This window comes from Haliotis rufescens, unplaced genomic scaffold (genome assembly GCF_023055435.1).
Source record: "Haliotis rufescens isolate VD_foot unplaced genomic scaffold, xgHalRufe1.0.p SCAF_160, whole genome shotgun sequence".
Classification (NCBI taxonomy): domain Eukaryota; kingdom Metazoa; phylum Mollusca; class Gastropoda; order Lepetellida; family Haliotidae; genus Haliotis; species Haliotis rufescens.
The window spans coordinates 181,125-202,129 of NW_025963847.1; the positions used below are offsets into that span (position 1 = coordinate 181,125).

The 21,005-nt window shown below is 38.5% G+C and overlaps 1 protein-coding gene across 9 annotated transcripts in view; it reads right to left on the bottom strand.

Annotated features, from left to right (window-relative positions):
• The window catches only part of LOC124127796, a 28,657-nt gene extending 9,746 nt beyond the window's left edge, over nt 1-18,911 (bottom strand). For 6 of the 9 annotated variants that reach the window (XM_048397185.1, XM_048397184.1, XM_046491165.2 and 3 more), the window contains exons 1-5: nt 18,814-18,894; nt 14,950-14,967; nt 3,628-4,046; nt 3,460-3,549; nt 2,361-2,513 (exon numbers count right to left, since the gene is read on the bottom strand). In XM_048397185.1, the coding sequence (XP_048253142.1) occupies nt 2,361-2,513; nt 3,460-3,549; nt 3,628-4,012 (628 nt within the window). In that variant the 5' untranslated portion in view covers nt 4,013-4,046; nt 14,950-14,967; nt 18,814-18,894. Of the gene's footprint in view, nt 1-2,360; nt 2,514-3,459; nt 3,550-3,627; nt 4,047-11,670; nt 11,722-14,949; nt 14,968-18,813 lie in introns of all 9 variants that reach the window. The other 3 variants (XM_048397182.1, XM_046491162.2, XM_046491163.2) reach the window with 3 other exon arrangements.
• Nucleotides 18,912-21,005: the final 2,094 nt, after the last annotated feature.

A 21,005-nucleotide genomic window follows, 5' to 3' on the forward strand; every position in this document is an offset into this window, starting at 1 on the left:
ACTGCAACATAAGTACACTTGGACACCCTGTCCTGGTGGGCTAAAACTTTCTGTGATCGAAAGGTGATTTAATAGCCCTAGTCATGATCCGTTCAATAGCAACATCGACATGACATGTCTACAAGGCAAGTCAAGTGACTTACTGTACTTACTATGAATCTAAAATAACTGATGTTTACAGAAATAAAAAGACGTATCGAGTGATCATGACTAGGCATTGCATTCTGGTACGTTGCTGCTGGATGAAGTCAGTTACAATATGTGCACTGAAGTGACGAGCGACATCGTCTTAAAAGACAAAACGTGGACCAGCACGGCGCAAAAGGCACACCTACTGGCAAATGACACAACTACAATATCAATTGACGTTTTGACATGTGTTGTCGACCTGTCTGTCGAGTGAGTAAGTGAACGAGTGTGGTTTTACGCAGCTTTAAGCAATATTTAACTACAATATCAATTGACGTTTTGACAGTCATGGTGATCACGTCTCAAAATGTAAAGACCCACCCCACATTAATCATCTTGCCTTACATTGACGTTCCCATGACATTTGTTAACGGGCCTCAAAATACGTAACTCGGGTGATCAAAGAATTGATTGGCTGTTTGGGCTCTATTTTTTTAAGGGCGGTTGGGTAGCCTTGTTGTTAAAGCCTTCGGTCGTCAAGCCAACGACCTGGGTTCGATTCCCCACACAGGTACATTGTGTAAAGCCCATTTCTGGTGTCCCCCGCTGTGATACCGCTGGAATATTGTTAAAAAGGACGTTAAATCATCCTCGCGCACTCGATTTTTCAATGCCTGGTTTATGATTAATCGACATGTGTTGTAGACCTGTCTGTCGAGTGAGTAAGTGAACGAGTGTGGTTTTACGCAGCTTTAAGCAATATTTAACTACAATATCAATTGACGTTTTGACAGTCATGGTGATCACGTCTCAAAATGTAAAGACCCACACCACATTAATCATCTTGCCTTACATTGACGTTCCCATGACATTCGTTAACGGGCCTCAAAATACGTCCACGCCTATCAAGAAAGTCAGAGTGAATGCGAAACATTTCGCGAGGCCAAGGTCTACGCTCTAATACCATTGACGTCTGGCGACGTTTGCCGATGTGCCTGTAACTCGGGTGATCAAAGAATTGATTGGCTGTTTGGGTTCTATTTTTTTAAGGACGGTTGGGTAGCCTTGTGGTTAAAGCCTTCGGTCGTCACGCCAACGACCTGGGTTCGATTCCCCACACAGGTACATTGTGTCCCCCGCTGTGATACCACTGGAATATTGTTAAAAAGGACGTGAAATCATCCTCACGCACTCGATTTTTCAATGCCTGGTTTCTGATTAATCGACATGCGTTGTCGACCTGTCTGTCGAGTGAGTAAGTGAACGAGTGTGGTTTTACGCAGCTTTAAGCACTATTGAAGCAATATCGCGGCGGGGACACCAGAAATGGGCTTCACACATTGAACCCAAAATCGAAGTCGGGTCTTCGGTGTGACGAGCGAACGCTTTATCCACTTGGCTAACCCACCGCCCTGCCGAAATCTGAAACATATTGGCTACCTCTCGCTGGCTCCAACCATTTTGAAGCATTCCAATAGCCATTGATAACGTTCATCACGTTGTACACGACGCATTCCCAGGCCTATCACAAATATTGATCAGTAGTGAGAGAGTGAGTTGGGTTTAACCCCGCTTTTAACAGTATTCAAGCTATATAACGGCGTGTCACCTTAATGTGGGAGGAAAGCCCGAGGTGATGCAGGTCTTAGACGTTCATCACTTCAGTGAAACCCACGAGCACGGGTATTGTGCTGACAAACCTGGAAACATAATTGAGGCGAACCGGGATTGGAACCCACAATCATAGGTTTCTGGCGTGCCCAAGGGACGCAACTCTGCACAGCGAATTCCCCCTCGTGCCCCCTATTGATCAGTATGAATTACAGCAAGAGTAGAAGTGTTGCTGTGGATTATGAAAATAAACAATTTTAATGGCTCGGAGCGATTTGACCAACCAATAGGCCTTCAGCAACCTATGCTTGCCGTAAAAGGCGACTAATGGGATCGGGTGGTCAGGCTCTCTGACTTGGTTGATGCATGTCATCGATCCCAATTTATGCTCATGATATTAATAACTGGATCATCTGGTCCAGTCTCGATTATTTACAGACCGCCGTCATACAGCTGGAATATTGTTGAGTGCGGCGTTAACCAACAAACCAACGAACTAACCAACCAAACGTGGTGTCAGACAATACACGATAGTATTCGTTTGATGTTTCAGCTGATACACTTCGATAGGTTCTCTTACTTAACATCAAATAGAACGTAACAAAAAATGTCTAATTTACTTCTTGGTCTTGTTTCATCGTTCTGTTGTCTTTCTCTACCGTCAGTGGACGTTGATGGCTGGATCACCTGTTGACCTCCCACTGTTGCATATCGTGCGTTAAGGTTGGCGACCTCTGTTTTCTTTGTTAAGTGGACCTGTGGGTTGTTGATTACTGAAAGGATTTGGATACCTTGCACACGGGTTGCATACCAATAGATTTGCCAAGTAAATATAAAACACTGTCTTGTCAGTCCTATTCCAGAACCATCTCCGTATGTAACTTTATGTATTTTGTCTTCAGAGAAAGTTAATTGCGTAATACTTGTGCTTCAGTAGCTCGATATCGAGCGTTGACAGTTCGTGCATGTGTATATCTCTTTGTGGACGTTTCGAATCAAAATGAGACAAAGAATAAATGTAACATAACATACATGTGCACACCAGAAATACGTTCGTTGTAGCAATGTGATTTAAGCTAGTCAGTCTCTTGTGTATAAGTTCCAGTAGCAACAACCAGGAGATACATTTCCCCGGAAGGTAAACAACAATGATGCAGGAGTTTACACCTGCCGACATCTGGCCCCAAGTCTGCAGCAAATGTCATTGAAAATTCCCAATTTGAAAATAATAATTTCCCAATTCATATTACAATATGTTTCAATGTTTAAAACTAATAACTTATTTTACGTCTGTGTGGAAGTAACCTGTATTTAGCTATAATAGGTCCAATAAATGGAAACATGTTTTAATGTTTTGTTTTATATTATTGCATTAAATGCAATCCACAAATACCTCTTTAAGAAAATATGATTTTTTTTTTTTAACAAAATAACACTTTTCCCGAATTTGCCTGCCGGGCATGTGATGTTACAAGAGGGTGCATTAAGAAATGCCAACTCAATGCTACACACTCATACATTTATAAATGCAATGGTGAGTTATACTATAAAGGAATTCGGATACTGTCTGGACGCTCACAAATTAATCACTTTTAATGAATGTTTTGTCGTTTTTCCATCCAATGACTACAAACGGAAAAACGGTGTCATCGTATTTGCAGTGGAATACAATTCAGACAATTCTACTTGATTTTGATACACCAAAATCCACACGTATACCTATATTTGTTACACGCCGTTCTGTATCCACTGATGACAACGCGTTGCTGACTGATTCTTCTATAGCACGTGACAAGTGTTGTCCTTCAACTGCAATAGAAAAAAAACAAAACTTAGTCTATTGTTTGAGAATGACTGACTTTCCTGAAATATATGAAATAAACACACCTTGCGTTATTGCCACGGCCCCTTGCAAACACGAAGGAGATCGTGATCGGTGCGTCTTTCCACTGTCGCAGTGGCAATTTTCAGCTGCATCATCTGTGGTTGTTAGTTCGTCCCTGTCACCTAGCATCACAGCAGCACAGTCAGCTCCACCTGGTAAACCTTCATCTGTCCTCAGTTGGTCTTCTGTGATCGTCTTACGAGAACTCTGTTGCTGGTACAGGGCCTCCAAACCAGGGTCAAAGTCATTGTTTATACACACCGCCTTTTCTTCCTCCTCCTCCCCCTCCACGTCACTTCCCGAGGTGCTGCCCGAGTCATCGAGGTCTGGAGCTACCTCCCCTGTGTTATCGCTGTCATATGATTCTTGGAGAGATGGTGAGCTCATCTTGTAAAATTTACTCAACAAGTGTTCTTTTTTTCTGGAATACATAAATACAAATCAACAGTTGCAATGTACAATCAGTTATTGGTCTGTGGAGTCACATGTTCTGAGTCAAACTGTTGTGCTATTGAAACAAAAGCCATCAGCAGATGACTTCCCTTCAATTGTTATGAGAGCAACATTGAAGTGCATAACACCAAAAGTAAAAAAAGCGACTAGACCCTTTCCATATTCATATAATATACCCCAGAAACATATTTCTCAAACGCTTTTCCTTTACTTATAAGCAGCCCAACCTCTGCCCTTGTACACAACAGTCGTTATTGAACATTATAATCAGTAAATTCGCTAAATTGTCACTGGATTGTCTGGTTCATCACTTGATTGTCTGGCCAAGACTCGATTGTGGTACATGCCGCCTACGCAAGACAGGAGTACGTACTGCTGTGCGGTGTCAAGCAACAAAGATATTCTGCGGATTATCGTAACTGATTATTCTCTATTGTTGACGTTACATATTTACTGATGACTGAAGGAGATACAACATGCAGTAAGAAAAATAAGATTTTAAGTATTTATATCAATATTGTTATATGGCAGTGTAATGTATTATGAAAAAGTGATTGTTGTGAGGAATTTACTATATTATGATGCTACTGTGGTGTTTAAACTCCCGGAACAATGTGGACTGATGTGGAGCGGTATTGAAACATGTTGAATAGTCTGCGATTGGATGGGGCTGTGTGGAAAGTTCTGGAAGCTGTTTGGGGTATATAAGCGGGCGCGTCCCTGTCTCATCTCACATTTCATTACATCAAGACCAGCTTTCGTGTGAAGATCATTTATCACCCCGGATTCCAAGTCTAGGACTGTCTCGGAAGCTTGACCACTGTCGCTTCTGAGTGAATATGTTATTTCCACTGACATTTGCTATCACCACTGTTTTTATATTTGATACTGACCACAATCATCATATTATATATCGCCATTGCATATTGTACTACCACTCTATTGTGTATTGCCATTGTAATTGCTGTGCAGAAATCTATATTGATTTGGAATTCTAGTTAATTTTGTAATACAATTGTTAATTGTATACAATTGTTTGTTTGTTGGTTGGCTCAAACAAAATTCTTTTACGTACAGAGTTCGGGGATAACATCTTGTTGCCATTTGGGAATCGACACGTAAGAATATTAACGCTTACATCTGATTTTCTATTTGTTTCAATTCTGATTATTATTTGAAACATACCAAATACAAATCTGCCATCTATAAACCAATGACTTACTCAATTGCAATAATATACACACCAGTAATCAAATAAAATATCTATCAAATATTCTATTCCTATAAACTGTGTCCATCGTCTAGTGTCGTCATTTTTGTTATTAATTGAATTTGTTTTACAATATTTATATACTTATTTGTTTTTAAAATTGTAGATGAGTTGCTCATTAACAAAAAAGCGCCGATCTTAGAGGAAATATGTCTCCAAAATTAATTCACATACACTCATGTCCAAGATGTGGAACATGGTTTAAAAACTAAAAGGCACAGCTTCAAAATCTTCTGTAATCCATCTTAGGGAAGGTGATAAATTATTTACCGATGCATTTGACTACATTATATCTAAATTTTGATTCTAATAACGGTGAAGATTACACTGAAGTATTTTCATTAGATGAGTTACATACCACTCTTGAGTAAGCTAATGATACTGCAGCAGGTGATGCTAATATCCATAATCAGTTATTGAAGCATTTTCCTGAATCACATCTTGAGACAGAGTTAGATAAATTTGACCAAATATGCACTTCAATGAATTTTCCTCCTTCGTTGCATAGTTAGTTCGGTATCTGGAAACCAATAACCTTATGACAAATATTCAATGTAAAAAAAAAGAAGTACAATGGACCATTTAGTGCGATTAGAATCCTTTGTAAAAAATGCTACAGAAAACAATCAACACGTGGTATCAATTTTCTTTGATCTTGCCAAAGGATACGATACCCCCTGGAAGCATGGCATTTTAAAGGATTTACATGATTTTGGTTTGAGAGGTCGTTAAAACATTTTATATGACAGTTCTTAGCAGACAGGTAATTTCAAGTCCGAGTGGGTTCCGCCCTGTTTCATAATTATAATGAGGATCAGGGTGTCCAACAAGGCTGTATGTCACTTTATTTAGTATAAACATTGTTACGAGTGGGATGAACGGCAGGGGTTCCCGTTAATACCAGGAATAACCATTACAAGAATCACACAACAATCTCTGAGGTTTAATGCTAGACTCAATAATTAAAATAAAGATAAGTATATAACAATTCTTAGTTACAAAGTTAGTCTGTTTAAGCAAAGCAATGTGGCAAATGTACAATATAGATAATTGTCACCTCAGATTTCTTGACATCACATTCCCAACGTATTCAATCTCACATTCTTCCAAACTTATATATCACAGTTCACAGGATAACTGGATAACAACAGTTTCCTCCTTCGAAGCATCGACAGGACCTCTAACTTTGTCTCCGGACATAACGCTGGGCTAAAATGCCCTCGTTCAGTTATACCATATTTCTCCCTCTTCAATTCTTTTTCCTTCCCCTTTTTTATATGATAACTTGCCCTCATATAGTAAACAAATTTCCAAGTAAGCACACAACAACAGAAGCTTGATCGGCCTACACCAATCAGTTACCAAGCCTACTCAAACTCCTATCACTCCACAACCAGGCTTCTCCCCGTCAGACAGGCTGCTTAACTCAATCAAGCATGACACCGTCCACCCAACTGGACCTTGTGAACCACACAAATATACAACGTCACTCATAACAACACATAGAGTCTGTCAAAGGTTTTAAGTGCTTTAGTAGATGGATCACTTTTCGTGGATGATTTTAATATTTCTTATTGTGTTAAAAATATGCATACAATAGAGAAGCAGTAACAATAATGTCTCAATAAAATTAACAAGTTGTCCCTTGAAAATGGTTTTAAGTTTTCTAATTTACAAACCAACTGTATACACTTCTGCAGACAAAATAAGCCGATTAAGGACCCTGAAGGTCTTGGGACATATTTTCGATATCCATTTTATCTTTCCACCGGTCCGTATATTAAACACCTTAAAGGAAGGTGCCTGAGGGCCCTAAATTTATTGAAAATTGTCTCCGATTCAAAGTGGGGAGGGGATCAGAAAACCCTTCTCCAACTATACAGAGCACTTATCTCCTCTGAACTTGATTACGGCTCCATCATCTAATGTGGGGCTTGTAAAAGCAATTTATAATTATTAGATACTATTCATCATCAGGGCCCTTCAGGGCCCTTCGACCGTCGCCTATTCATAGTTTGTATGTGGAGGCCATCCGTCAAAACAACATCGCATTAAATATATCTCTAAATTACGCTCCACTAAATCCAATCCAGCGTATGACTGTGTTTGTAATCCTATTTACTAATATCTCTTAAAAGATTATTTCTTATTCCACCACTTGGAATAAGACTACAATCTGATATTTCTGTTAGTAAATTATACTCAGCCTCCATTCATCTTTTGTCTTCTCTACCATGGCAGTCAGTAATTAACTAAACTGAAGAAATACATCAAACAAATCAACTAATTTATCAACAAGACTTTAATGCATTTCAAAGCATTTACAATACATACAAATCAATATTTACAGATGGATCCAAGGACGGTGATGTAGTTGAAGCACCACTCTAATTGGATCCATGACTATATCATCACGAATACCAGATAACTGATTACGGCCGAATCAAAGGCACTCGAATACATTGGTAAACAATCAAAGCAGAAACAATTTATTTTGTCAACAAATCTGTGACACCACTTCTGATTCCATACACTGATTAGTGAGTGAGTTAAAGTTTATTCTGCCATGAATTTGGAATTTACTCGATTCTGATTGGTCAATCAGGGGCTATTAAATCACAATAACCCATCTCTGATTGAAACATCTTGTTTGATGGTCGCATCACCGCGGAAGCTAATATTCATAGAATAGCACTTTTTTCAATCATTGTCGGTAGGCATATTTCAATAATTATATCTACAATTACAGGTTACAAAATGCACAGATGCAGTTACTACAATATTCAAAGGATGTGTGGCAATTCATTTCTTGCAGAAACACGATAGAAATCTACAAAGGGAATGCATCTACGTTTTGGAGACAACAGAGCTTGGAATTTTGGCGCTTTTCTATATACGACTGTGACGTCAAATCTTGTGTGTCACAGTGAGCGACATGACATCATAATGGTGACGTGCGATGTAGAGCGAAAGCCTTGCAAAGCTTGCGTTGTTTTCTTAAAGGATGCCCACCTCATGTTAGCTTACCAAGTTGCCGTGCTTATATGCTTTCAATGCCTGTCATATGTTCGAGTGAAGTATTAGGGTGTAAACAAACTGCTTGAGAATATACAGCGCCATATTTTGTGCGGTGATTCCGTAATTTAGATCGATGACCCACTCAAAACACTGGACTCAACGCTGCGCGTTCGGTTCCAAATTCATTTCAGCGCGGTTAAATCTACAGGTAACCTTGCTTACATTGAAAACACAGAATGTTTATCTCCTAAATGTCATTTCGGTAATATTTCAGCCATATCGTGACGAGACAAAATTGGACATTAATAATATATATTTAAACAATATAAAAATTCTGTCGTCGAAGGACAGTATAATAACTAGAATATCACAAATCTATGTAAAACTAGTTTGAGAGCATCTAAAAGGAAATTAGCATTCAAAAACACAATATAAAAATGGGCTATAGATCGCCAGCAACTGAAGGTAGATCACCACACTAGGGACCATGGGGACTTACAGTTCTTGTGCCACCTGCATGAACCCCAGCAGGATTTAAATGATCCCTTCAGTTGTTGGCGATGATGGACAAATTTCGCCAAACATTAAAACAACACAGAAATAAATATACTTTCGAAGACGTGGTCTTTCATACCCTATAAGGGGAACAATAATTTTACACTCCTTCAACCGCCATCAAGGGTACAGCCACTTGCAATCTCAGTTAATAATCATATACTACCAATTATTAAAATATATAACTTTATACATCATAATTTATCACATAATTAGATTTCTTTTAAAACAAACATGAACAAATGAGCATTTATTTGATTAAGAAGATCCTCGATTTTGTGAAACGATAACAGTACATGTTTTTGAAGGCTGAAAGAATCAGCTTTAAACCTTTTGCATCATATAGTCTTAAGCAGACTCCATTATATTACTCTTATGACCATTGTGCACAAGGTATTCCCAGCATTTGTACAGTTTGTTGATTAATCTCTCTCGCAATCATCATCACGGCGTCAGCATCTCCATCGACGAGTCGCCTGAATGTAAATTATGTTGTCATCATCCATACTTGTGTTTGTCATTACTTAGCAAAGGGTTTAAAGCGCCCTTTGCAGTTGTTGTCATTATTGTGTAAGTAACATTCACATTTGCCGGAACAGCTTGTTTCCACCCCAGCTAACACGAAAATGTTATAAAAACATCCCTAAAACATTTTACAAAGTGAAATTGTATGGTTCCAGAAACGTTTTAGAAACATTTTCCAGAACTATTTGGCAGTAAGGTTTCATAATTTGTTTGTAAAATATTTCAGAAATGCTTTTGAAAACGTTTTATTCATGTGATTTTGTATGGTTCCAGAAACGTTTTAGAAACATTTTCTGTGAACATTTGGTTATAACGTTTCCAAAATGTTTTGAAAACGAACCAGGGTGTTGGAAAAGCTTAGTGTTTTGTTGCCCATGTTCAAAATGTACAACACCCACTCACTGTTAACAAGATGCAAATGATTAGGACAAATAGTCAGGGACTGTACGTCCTTCATCGGCCTGACATATCCTGCCCATAGAAGAGACGAGTATGGGAATCGCATCCTAGGGAATGGTAGCCCACTCGGCTTGCAACGCAAAAGCCAACGTCTGGGGTTCTGGTTGACGTCTATCCAATTCATCCCATGGTTGCTCTATCGGGTTCAAATCCGGGGGTCTGCAGGGCGAGGGGGGAACATCAAAGTTGTTGTGTAGAGAGGCTCTTGTGATCCGTGATGTATGCGGTCGAGCGTTGTCTTGCTGGAATACACCGTTGCCGTTGGCTGCAATTTCGTTGATGCATCGTTGAGCCGTTAGATTGACCTGGATATGGACCAAACCTGTCCTGCCATGATGAGAGTAGCCACCCACATCATAACGCTACCCCCACCAAACCTGTCCACTTCCTGTACACAGTTTTCGGCGTAACGTTCTCCCCGACGTATGTAGACACGGGCTCTTCCATCCCCTCAACGGAGGAGAAAGCTTGGTTCGTCTCTGAACCAGACATCTCTCCATCGCAGTTGAGGCCATACCCTGTATTGACAACACCTATTCAGTCGTTGTTGACGATGTTGTCGACTCAATATGACACGTCGAACAGGACGTCTTTCTCGTAGACATGCTGCTCTTAAACGGTTTCGTACGGTCTGGTCGGAGATTCTGCGCAGTCCGGATATTTGGGATGCGGTTGATGTGGCTGTGGTCGTCCTTTCACGTATGTGACTTTGTAGAATGTAGCGATCTTAGGCGGGGGTGGTTACTCTCGGTCGTTCTGACCTTGGCCGATCACGTGTTGACCCATGCTGTTGAAACGATCCCATAGCCTTGTGATGGTGCTGGGTTACATTGAAAACCCTGGCTACAGCTGATCAGGATTCCCCTGCTTGCAAGTGGCCCATGACGTTGTTTCTTTGCTCTTCTGTAAATCTTGGCATGTTCTTGAACTGTCACTGTTCGATTGACGCAGATGTCAGGCAATCAAAAACCCTGCACTCTAATACCGTTCAAAGTGCTGCTGCACATGCAGTACGTGCAGCTCCATGGCCCTTTTGTTAATGCACTGGATGCGTTTTCCGAATCGTAGGCTAATGGTTAGTATGTCCTTGTTCTTGATCATTTGAACCGGGAAATTTGTCACTGACACTATAACACATTAATCCTCTTCATTTTGCACCTCTTGGTCCACTAATTTTGCTTTATTGCCAAACAATCCGTATTGTGTTTCTTTTTTTAAGAGTATATATAGTACATAAAGTATAACATTATCTTTCTACTTTTCATGGATCAGTCCATTCTAATACTTAAGTAACGTAGGGTAGACCAGTCAGTGCCTTCAGCCATGACCTATGTTGTTTTAAGGTGTGTTACAAATGGGACGTGAAACTAATTGGAGGATACCGAAATGTTATAACGTTAGATAAGGAAGGAGAAACATCAAAGTGTTTTATGATACACGAGATTTGGGAACACACAAACATGTGGTTGAAATCATTCACTGACGTGAGGAATAAGATTAAGCAATATAAACATGCATAAAAGTGTATAGGGAAAATGGTGGAAGCAAATTGAAACAGATTTGTAATAAAAACAAATATTGTACTAAACAAATTGCATGTGCAGAAGCGGTCCCCAAACTAGTTTGACAGTTTTGTGTTGTTGTAGACTGACGAATAGTAATTGATTTTCATGCTATACACAAGCTTCCATATACACATGACAAATTCAGATATACCACCTGTATGAAGAATTATAAAGCCGAGAACTGAGATGCAAAGTATTACCTGCATTCACACACGGAAAGCAAAATAATTCTTGTGTGTATGCCCTCTCCTCTGAAAAAAAGTAACTGCAGTGAATATAGTAATGAATAAAACTCAAAGCAGAAGAAGAAAAATATTTTATTTATGTGTTTATGTGTCACATATTTTTTAAATAAAAGATACAACATTTTAAAAAAACAATTTAGAGCAAATGTCCGGCCATAAGGACTATAAGACACATTTTATATACAGTTGTAAAAACATGTTATAACATAAAAAATAGCACACAGTAATTGAATGTATAATTGAAAGTTATACAAATAATATAGAGTATTGTGGGCTGGTGGAGGGTGAATAGATTAACCTACACTTTGTCTTTTGTGCATTAGTTTTCTCTAGAAGCGGTTGTAAAATTCCCGCTTGCATCAGGTAATTTAGTTGATCATCACTGGAGAGAGTGAGTGAGTGAGTTGGGTTTAACGCCGCTTTTAGCATTATTCCAGTTATATCATGGCGTGTCAGCTTAATGTGGGAGGAAAGCCCGTGATGCAAGTCTCAGACGTTTACCACTTCGGTGAAACCCACGAGCACGGGTATGGTGCTGACAAACCTAGAAACATAATCGGGGGGAACCGGGATTCGAACCCACAATCATAGGTTTCTGGCGCGCTCAAGGGACGCAACTCTGCACAGCGAATCGCGGCGCCTTGGACGACTGGGCTACCCGCGCCCCCATCACTGGAGAGATGTTTAAACTGTGGATTATAACATTCGGCAGATTTCCACAAATCAGTCCTTGAATCTGCGTAAAAAGTACAATTAATGAGGAAATGTTTATCATCTTCAACAGCATCTATAAGACAATATATACACCTTCTCTCTCACAAGGGAATAGAGGGATTGGCAAACCGTCCAGTTTCAACGGCCAAAGGGAGAGAACCACTCCTGAACTTTGCTAATATACTTCTCTCTTCTTTTTACATACACTTTTCACATATGGGCTTACTTAAAGATTATGCTTATAATTTCTAAGATAAGATTTAGAATTTATTGACAGCTTTGGGTAATAGTAGCCACTTGCTCTAATTCATCTGCCAATTAGAACTTTCAGTTATCATGTAATAGCACTGTTATTAAAATCTGGTAGGTTTTTATATATCGGGTATGAATAGTTGATTTGTCTGGTCATACAGTCATTCTTACCCGATCGTATGATTAGCACGACACATTCCGGCAGAGAGTTTATTTTTGTATTTTATTATATACATATATTGTTAGTGGTAGTAGATACTTACATCACTATCTTAGAACGGAGAACTGATACCATCAAAAACATAAGCTGTAATCGGTCTTACTGTGTGTCCACATTTACAGTCTCAGGACATTTTGAATGAAAAGAATTAAAGAGAAATTCGATTAATAATCATATACAACAAACCAATATATTTTACCAAATTCAAACACTTGTACACCCGTTCTACATTTCGTTCCTTTGGACCTGACCATTACTGTGTACATGTATATGTAAAACTTTTAACTGAATAATATATATTCATGATAATCAATTATTCTCGTTTTTAATCTAAATCTTAGTCTAAATCTGCAAGATGACAGACAAAATCCTTCTTTGTACAATGCAAACGATACATTCGTAGCGGCTGATAAAATAGACAATGATTGAATAATCTATATGTAGTTTATTATTCGTTCTCATTAAATCTATTGTACTTAACATTTGAAGTCATTTTTAAGTTTCAAGGAGTACTGTAATGGTGTGGTATTATGAATTAAATTAGAATATGAATAGTGAAACACATTCACCATATGGGATGTACATGCATAACCTGTCTTCCAACACCACGCTTGCGCCGACGCCCGGCGGTCATAAAACTAATTGGTCCCATAAAAGGGACCACAGTAGCTCCCCTGAATGTTTGTGTAGCTACGCGTAAATTGGACAAAGATTCGACGAAGTCGCCGCTTAGCCACGCAAAAGTTTTACAAAAATGTTTTTTGAAGTACAATACTTTGGCGCTGTAGTGTACCTGGTGTGACCCTCCACAAAAATGTTTCCGCCATGTGTGTTGATTAACAAGGCCCTGGCGATAATGCAAACTAGATAAGATAAAAGAACATTTAGTGCACCCTTAAACCATAATGTGTTGACACTGACGTAGGTGATTTCGACTGTGGCACGAGTAACTTATCAATGAAATATATTCAGGTCATCACTATGGAGTAACCAGTCATTGACATGGAATTCGATATCACACATATCTTTTATACCATTTATCTTAAACGGTTTCTCAGTATGTAAGAATAGGGAATATCATGGAGAGTCCTTTGGTATCAAATATATGAACGCAAGTTGATTAAAGTAGCAAAAGTCTGAGGCTTGCAGAGGAGCTTTTCAACTTTTGTTATGGCGTGTTGATATATTTGATATAAGGATGATATTGTATTTATTATCTAATATCATTATCAATCAAGAAGTAAAAAAACCTGTATAAATTAGAAGACTGCGTTGACATTTGAGACCATCTTGAAATTATTAAGGCTCATCTTGCCTAAAAAATATCAACGTGCATCCATTTTCTTTTATTCACTTTTGCGGCGTAGCTATTTGTATGTAACTGTTCGATATCTCATAGAAATCACTACCAAAATATTATATTTTCAAAGGCAAAGTTGAACGAAAAGCTTTCATTTTGCCCCCATAGTAAATTGCTAAAATTATTGTGTAAATACATTGATATGTATGTACGTGTTTCATTGAAAACCTTTTTTTACTAACATATGCATACAGTTAATCTTGACAAAACCGTTTGCAAGATGCCTTATTATGCATAGAGTTGATTTGAAATGTTTTGCCAATGTTTTTATAAAGCTATCAACATAAATAGTTGAACAATGTCAAAATTATTTGAAATATGTGTCATGATACATTTAGTTTCACATCTGTGTTTTTGCATAAGCAGGAAAGAAGTTTAATTTTGAGCAAAGGAATATATTTGCTGGTCCATGCACCAAATATTTTCTTTCTTGAGTCAAGTATTTGAATAAGTCTTAACATTAATTTAGCTGAAATTAGTTCACGAAATAAGTTGAATAATGACTCAGGATACTTGTGGACACAAACTTATGTATTTGCAATACTACCGCGAAAACATATTTCCATATTCATAAAGCAGAGCAGATTGTACGATTCCGACTTTACCATTAACATGTGTTCATGACTCACTGTCAAATAGTGACGATTACATGAATTTTGAGCAAATGAATTAGTGTCATGATACTTACTGTCAAACCTTTATGTATCTGCAAGTAAAAGATATGAGTTTTGGTCAAATGAAACTTTGCTCGCCCATGGACCAACCGTGTTCGCCCATCGGCGAAATATTTTAATAAGGCTTTCAATTTGTTGAATTAAGTTTACAATGAGTTGAATTATGTGTCATGATACTTGTTGAAACGTCTTAATGCATTTGCAAAACAAAGAATATGAGTTTTAAGCAAAGGCTAATATTCTCGTCCATGGGCCACACTTTTTCGCCCATGTGCGAAATATTTAATAACGAGACAAATTAGTTGGATTTAGTTTAAATGAGTTGAATTATATGTCATGATACTTATAAAAACCTTTATATATTTTAAACACAAACAAACATGAGTTTTGAGCAAATGAAAATAGTCTCGCCCATGTGCAGGCCCATGGGCGACAAAGTTTAAATTTTGAGATTTCGAAACATTTTTTTAATTTTTCTCTTCCTCAGTATGTACCCATTAAAAATACCTTTGACCGAGACCGGCCACAACATGTGGAGTTTCTGGACAAATGGGTTTCCAGAATTAAAATGGGATGTGTTTTTTTGTTTCGTGACAAAACATGTTGATCGAAAACCGAACGAATACTGTCGCAATGTTAATGAATCATTGGTGTCACAATGCAGTTTGACGGGCGCAGCCCGAGCTCTACCATCCGCCCAATTACCGCGCTATTGCATGCGTGAACACTGTCTCGCTATACTGTTACCGTGGCTCACGCTCCAGTGACTCTCGCTTCAAGACCTCTTCGGGAAACTTACACGTCTTTACGATCCAACACACACGGTAACGGTATAGCGAGACAGCGGTCGCGCTACAGCGCGGTACTTGAGCGGATGGTAGAGGTAGGGCTGCGCCCGTTAAACTGCATTTTTGCCAGCCATAAATTCCTACCTTTTCAAGCGTTAATTTGGTTAATCCGATTGGTCGGTCATGTTGACATAAACAATGGCGGTTGTGGTTTCAAGAAAAGATGAATGCGAGGGCGGACTGTGACGTCACAGGCATGCGCAAGACATTGTTTACTTAATTGCGTATGCGTGTTAATGGAGTGCTAATGACCCTTTAAACGAGCACTCATGTTATGTGATAGCGCTCGTGATCCAGTGGTAGAGCGTCGACACATTAATTACCCGAGCCGGCGAAGCGCGTTCAAGCACCCACAGCGCCAATTGGATATGGTAATGTGCACTAGTCCCCAAATGATAACTAACTCACTGGAACATGTGCTGTGATTCATTTTGAATTCTGACAAGCGAACGTCCAGAACGTAGTCGCTGAGGACTAACTCTCGCAACACCCCGTTATAGCGCGCAAGTTACATCTATCCGAAAATGATAAATTTGATTATTTTGGGAGAATATTATGAATGCACAGTGTAAGCACCTTGCTTCAATGTAACGGCAACAATGCAGTTTACTAAGTGCAGCTTCGCCCGCTACCAATAGCTAAATTACCGCGCTGTATTGCTATACCGTTAACGCGGCTCACACTCGAATGCATAAATAAAACAAAATAAAAACAACAAGTGCCGTAGCGGCCCCCCGCCGACCCCCCTTCCTTGTGAAAGTTAACTTGAATGCCAATTCACAAGAATGTGTCTCTCATTTCTTAAAAAAAACGGGTTTATTAACCTACAGTAATTTAAATTAATACGCTACAGTCGATCGGAAAGTATTTCAGATTCAGAATCCAGATTCTTTATTTCTCCATAGACCACCCACGGTGGTACAAGAGCATACATAAAGTACAGAGATAAATATAATATGTATATCAAGAAGGCTGTGTGCATTTAGATTTAGCATTCAAAGTTGTAAATACAAACAATACATATTTTGATAGACGTTTCAGCTCGTTTAGTTGGTTGTTGAAAATAGGCTTTTTAATGAAAACACATTTGACCAAGTTAAATATCTTCTAGGAAAAAGTGAAATTCTTTTGTTATCAAAAGCTTGACATCGAAATACATAATGGAATTCATCTGCTATTGCTGGGGAGTTACAGAGTGAACATAGACGTTAGAGTGAACATAGACGCTGTTCTCTGGGTACATTATTGCAGCGGCCAATCTCGAAAGGGAAACTGTGGTTATTAGTGCGAAATTGTAAGAGCGCGTAATAAACAGATTTAGGTAGATGGAGATAGTTTTCAAATAATGGCATTTCCTAAGATGTTTATTATAGAAACCTTTTGAACAATATTGAACTTCTCCAGGACTGTAGAAAATGATCGGTCAATATTCTTTCCACAGACGAGACAAGTCCCTTGGTTTTGAAATTACATGACATATCATATACTTGGGTCAGGCCACAGGAGCTTAATAAACATTCTAAATTATATAACCAAGGGCGAATATTGGAGTTTACGTTGGCATCCATATTAATGAATTGATATATTAGAGTCGAAAACTTATTTTGTTGGGATCGTATAATATGTCTATAAAAGAAGGAGTTGATAATTTTAAACCAGCCGCTAATTTAAGGAATTTTAAATAAACTTTTTCAACCATATTCAAACATTCAAATCCCCACACTTCGGTGCCGCACAGTAAGATTGGTAACACCATAACATCAAATGCTTTAATAATACATTCGAGTGGGAGATTGATATTTCGGGATTACTTCAGGAGACAGTACATACATTTTGTGGCATTCTCGATTAAAGCTTTGGCGGCAAGTTCCTATTTATATTGAATTTTATGCCTAAATAATCATGGAAGTCTACCGTTTCTAATTCTTTATTGTCGAAAATGAAGGGGGCGAGTTTTCTCTTTGTAATACCACTGCCAAAAACGACAACTTATGATATGTTAACCGTTAGTTTCTCATTTTCGACAGTATAATAAGAGTGAGTTTTAAGAAGTTTATAGAGATCCAGGATCGGTTACGGTACCAAATAGAACTATGTCATCAGCGTACAACAGAAACAGGAGCTGTACACAGAGAGTAAATGCGCGGGACAGATACTAGCTATAGAGCAAGGCATGCCAGAAATACGAAACCTAATGCTCCCGAAAGGAAGCCTTAGCCATCACGTGCGTCGGGTGACCAGCGCCATCCGATTGGCCGTTAACAGTTGAACAAGGCGGAGCAAAAAGCATCTTTTTACGCTTGAAAAACTCGACCCTTTTCCGGACACTTTCTAGACGCTCACCAATTAATCAATTTTAATGAATTTTTCGTCGTTTCCGTGTTTGCAGTGTTTTAAAAACATTTGAATAATTATAAAAACATTTACACCTGATCCGGCTGGTTTTACATGTTATGAAATAGTTTCGCCTATGTTATGGTATGATGCTCTTAAATAACATTTTGAAAACATTTCAATAACATTTTAAATAGTTGTAAAACATTTCAAAAATGTTTTTAAAAATCTTCAATAAAACCTTTTTAAAATGTTTTGAAAATGTTATGTGTTAGCTGGGACTTTATAAGTATTTTCAAACATGCAGCTACCACCTCCCATCAATAATCGCAAAACCACGAGACATCCCACCGCCTAGCGTTTAGTCCAGCTCGAGTTACATCAACCTCCTGCATAACAAAGTACATGCAAGGTGTATGTGACCTAGTTAATTCTGCATTCGAATAAGGACGACATTTCGTTTTCTATATTTTGACAATAAATATTGCTCATCAGCCTGCCTCGGATGTTTTAAACACTATGATAAACCCAAGTAAATACTGTCCCGCGTTGCTGGTAACAATAGGTTGTTTTCTATTTCAGACACAACAGTGCATTTTATAAAGAGAGAACATGATTTGTCCACTGTCCAGATGTGGAATAGTCGGCTTATTGCTCACTTAAGTGAACAGTCGGAAAATAGTTCTTGAAACTCACCTTGTTATAGCCCTATTTGGCTTCTAGGTCTGAATAGGTCTCCGACAAAGCTCAACATGTCCGCCAACACCAGGAAGTTACATCAGCTTAGCTTACAGGTGTCGCCTAGGAGGACATAGTATTAGTGTCTCAACTGGTTATGGATTAATTGTTTGATAGGCATTATTTAGAAGTTGGCGGAGGACAAAGTAGACACAATTTATGGATAACAACTTCCTGAATACTGTATGCAGATTAATAGTTGACAGTAAGGAGGATTTCTGTTAAAAATCTAAAGATTTTATTTTGTGATCACCGAATCTGACATTATAATAGAGATAGTATTATTTTAATTATCAACAATGATAAACTTTGTTTGGTATTTCTAAGTGAATATTCACCATATTATGATACGCATTACCCTGTCCAAAAGTAGCAGAACACTTTTTTTATAATATATGTAAAACCAGAAGTGGTTTAACGCCTTTAAAATCTACAGTGAATGGAATCTCAATATTTCGTTTTGGCTGATGATAGTAAATCACGTTTCAAACTTGTGAGCAGAATGCGAATGCAAAGGGTCAATAATGCTAATTCTAAGAGAGTGTTTACTATATAATTACCCATATCCCCTTGAGCAAAAGTGGGATAACGCCTTTAAAATCTAAAATTAATTGATAACCTTAAGATTTCCTTTTGGCTATTATCGTAAACCACAATTCAAATGTGTGAGCTAGTGCTGCTAATTTTAAGAGATGTTTTACTTTTGTATTACATATGGCGTTACAGGTTACACACAACCTAATGTTTAGACTTCTATAGTAACGCTATATTGTTTTACAAATACCTAAGCATTCAACAGCTATTACCTGTACGTGAGTGCGGAGTTTCGCCTTCGAGCAGCTATGAAAACATAAGAAATGACAAGCTTAGCCAACTCCTTTTCCGAGTACAGGAAGCCGAGCACCCCCCCCACCCCCCCACCCCACCCCCCCCCCCCCACCCCCACCATCCCTACCCCCACCCCCCATCCCTTTCGCACCAAATGTCACATTCAGCATAAGTCATCATGTTGAAAAAGACAGTACTAAATATATACAAACATGGTCAGTTTTAATAACTGGATGGATGTACTTTTAAAAAACAGAAAAATCTTACAGAATATCCTCCAATCACAGCCTGCAGTTATCTCTCGATCTGCACTGAAGACTACGAAAACCGCACTGTCCCAACTAGTTCTGATTTGGTGTAGTAGAACCTAAAGACATAAGGGTTGGGGGTAACGTAAAATAGTAAAGGCTCTATCCAACATTGTCAGCTTCCGTTTCCATGATAGAAAAGCTGCACATTTAAAACTCGACGGGATACGAACCCCCAGCCTCTTAATTTGTATTCACCTGTACTACAGAAATAGTTGTCGTCAAATGTCATTTTTCCGAGTCACCATTTTTTAGCCTAGTTTATCTGTACATTATTACGTTGATATTGAATCAAGTCCGTAGTAGGCCCTAATGGTATATTTGTCATGCAATTGTGGTCAATCTGTTTTTGCCATACACCATTCATTTGTCTGAGTGGTTTCGATTACATGTATCTACATTAGTGGTACGTGACACACAATCGACGGAGCATGACCAGCCTGATCCCTGTTTCGCTGTGAGCAGGGTAAATATTTCACATTTGCACACGTAACTTCTGATCTGGCATTTCCTGCATATTGTATATATGATAGGGCTTTTTAGCTGTCAAGCAGATACATGTGTTAGGGGTTCTTAGTATTTTGTATATAAAGGTTGATTGCTACGCTGCAAAACCGCCAACATCCTGTTTGGATATAATTACGTCTTTGCATGCTTCTTTGCGTTGATTATCCTGCAACTGTGTCATTCTGATGTGTTGCAGTAGTGTAGTGATGTGTAGACTGATGTTTGACCGATACACATCCGACACCCAACCACCAAGTCTATCCTTCAGATTGACGTATAAAATATCCGATACACATCCTTTCCCGTCTATCGTTCGGATTGTTGTATAAAACATCCAGTACACTTCCTCGACGTCTTTCAATCTGATTGATGTTCAACCGATACACATCTTTCAGGTTTATCGCTCTGATTGGTGTATAAAACATCCGATACACATCCTCCCAATCTATTGTTCTGATTGATGTTCAACCGTTACACATCTTCCGCATCTATCGTTCTGATTGATGT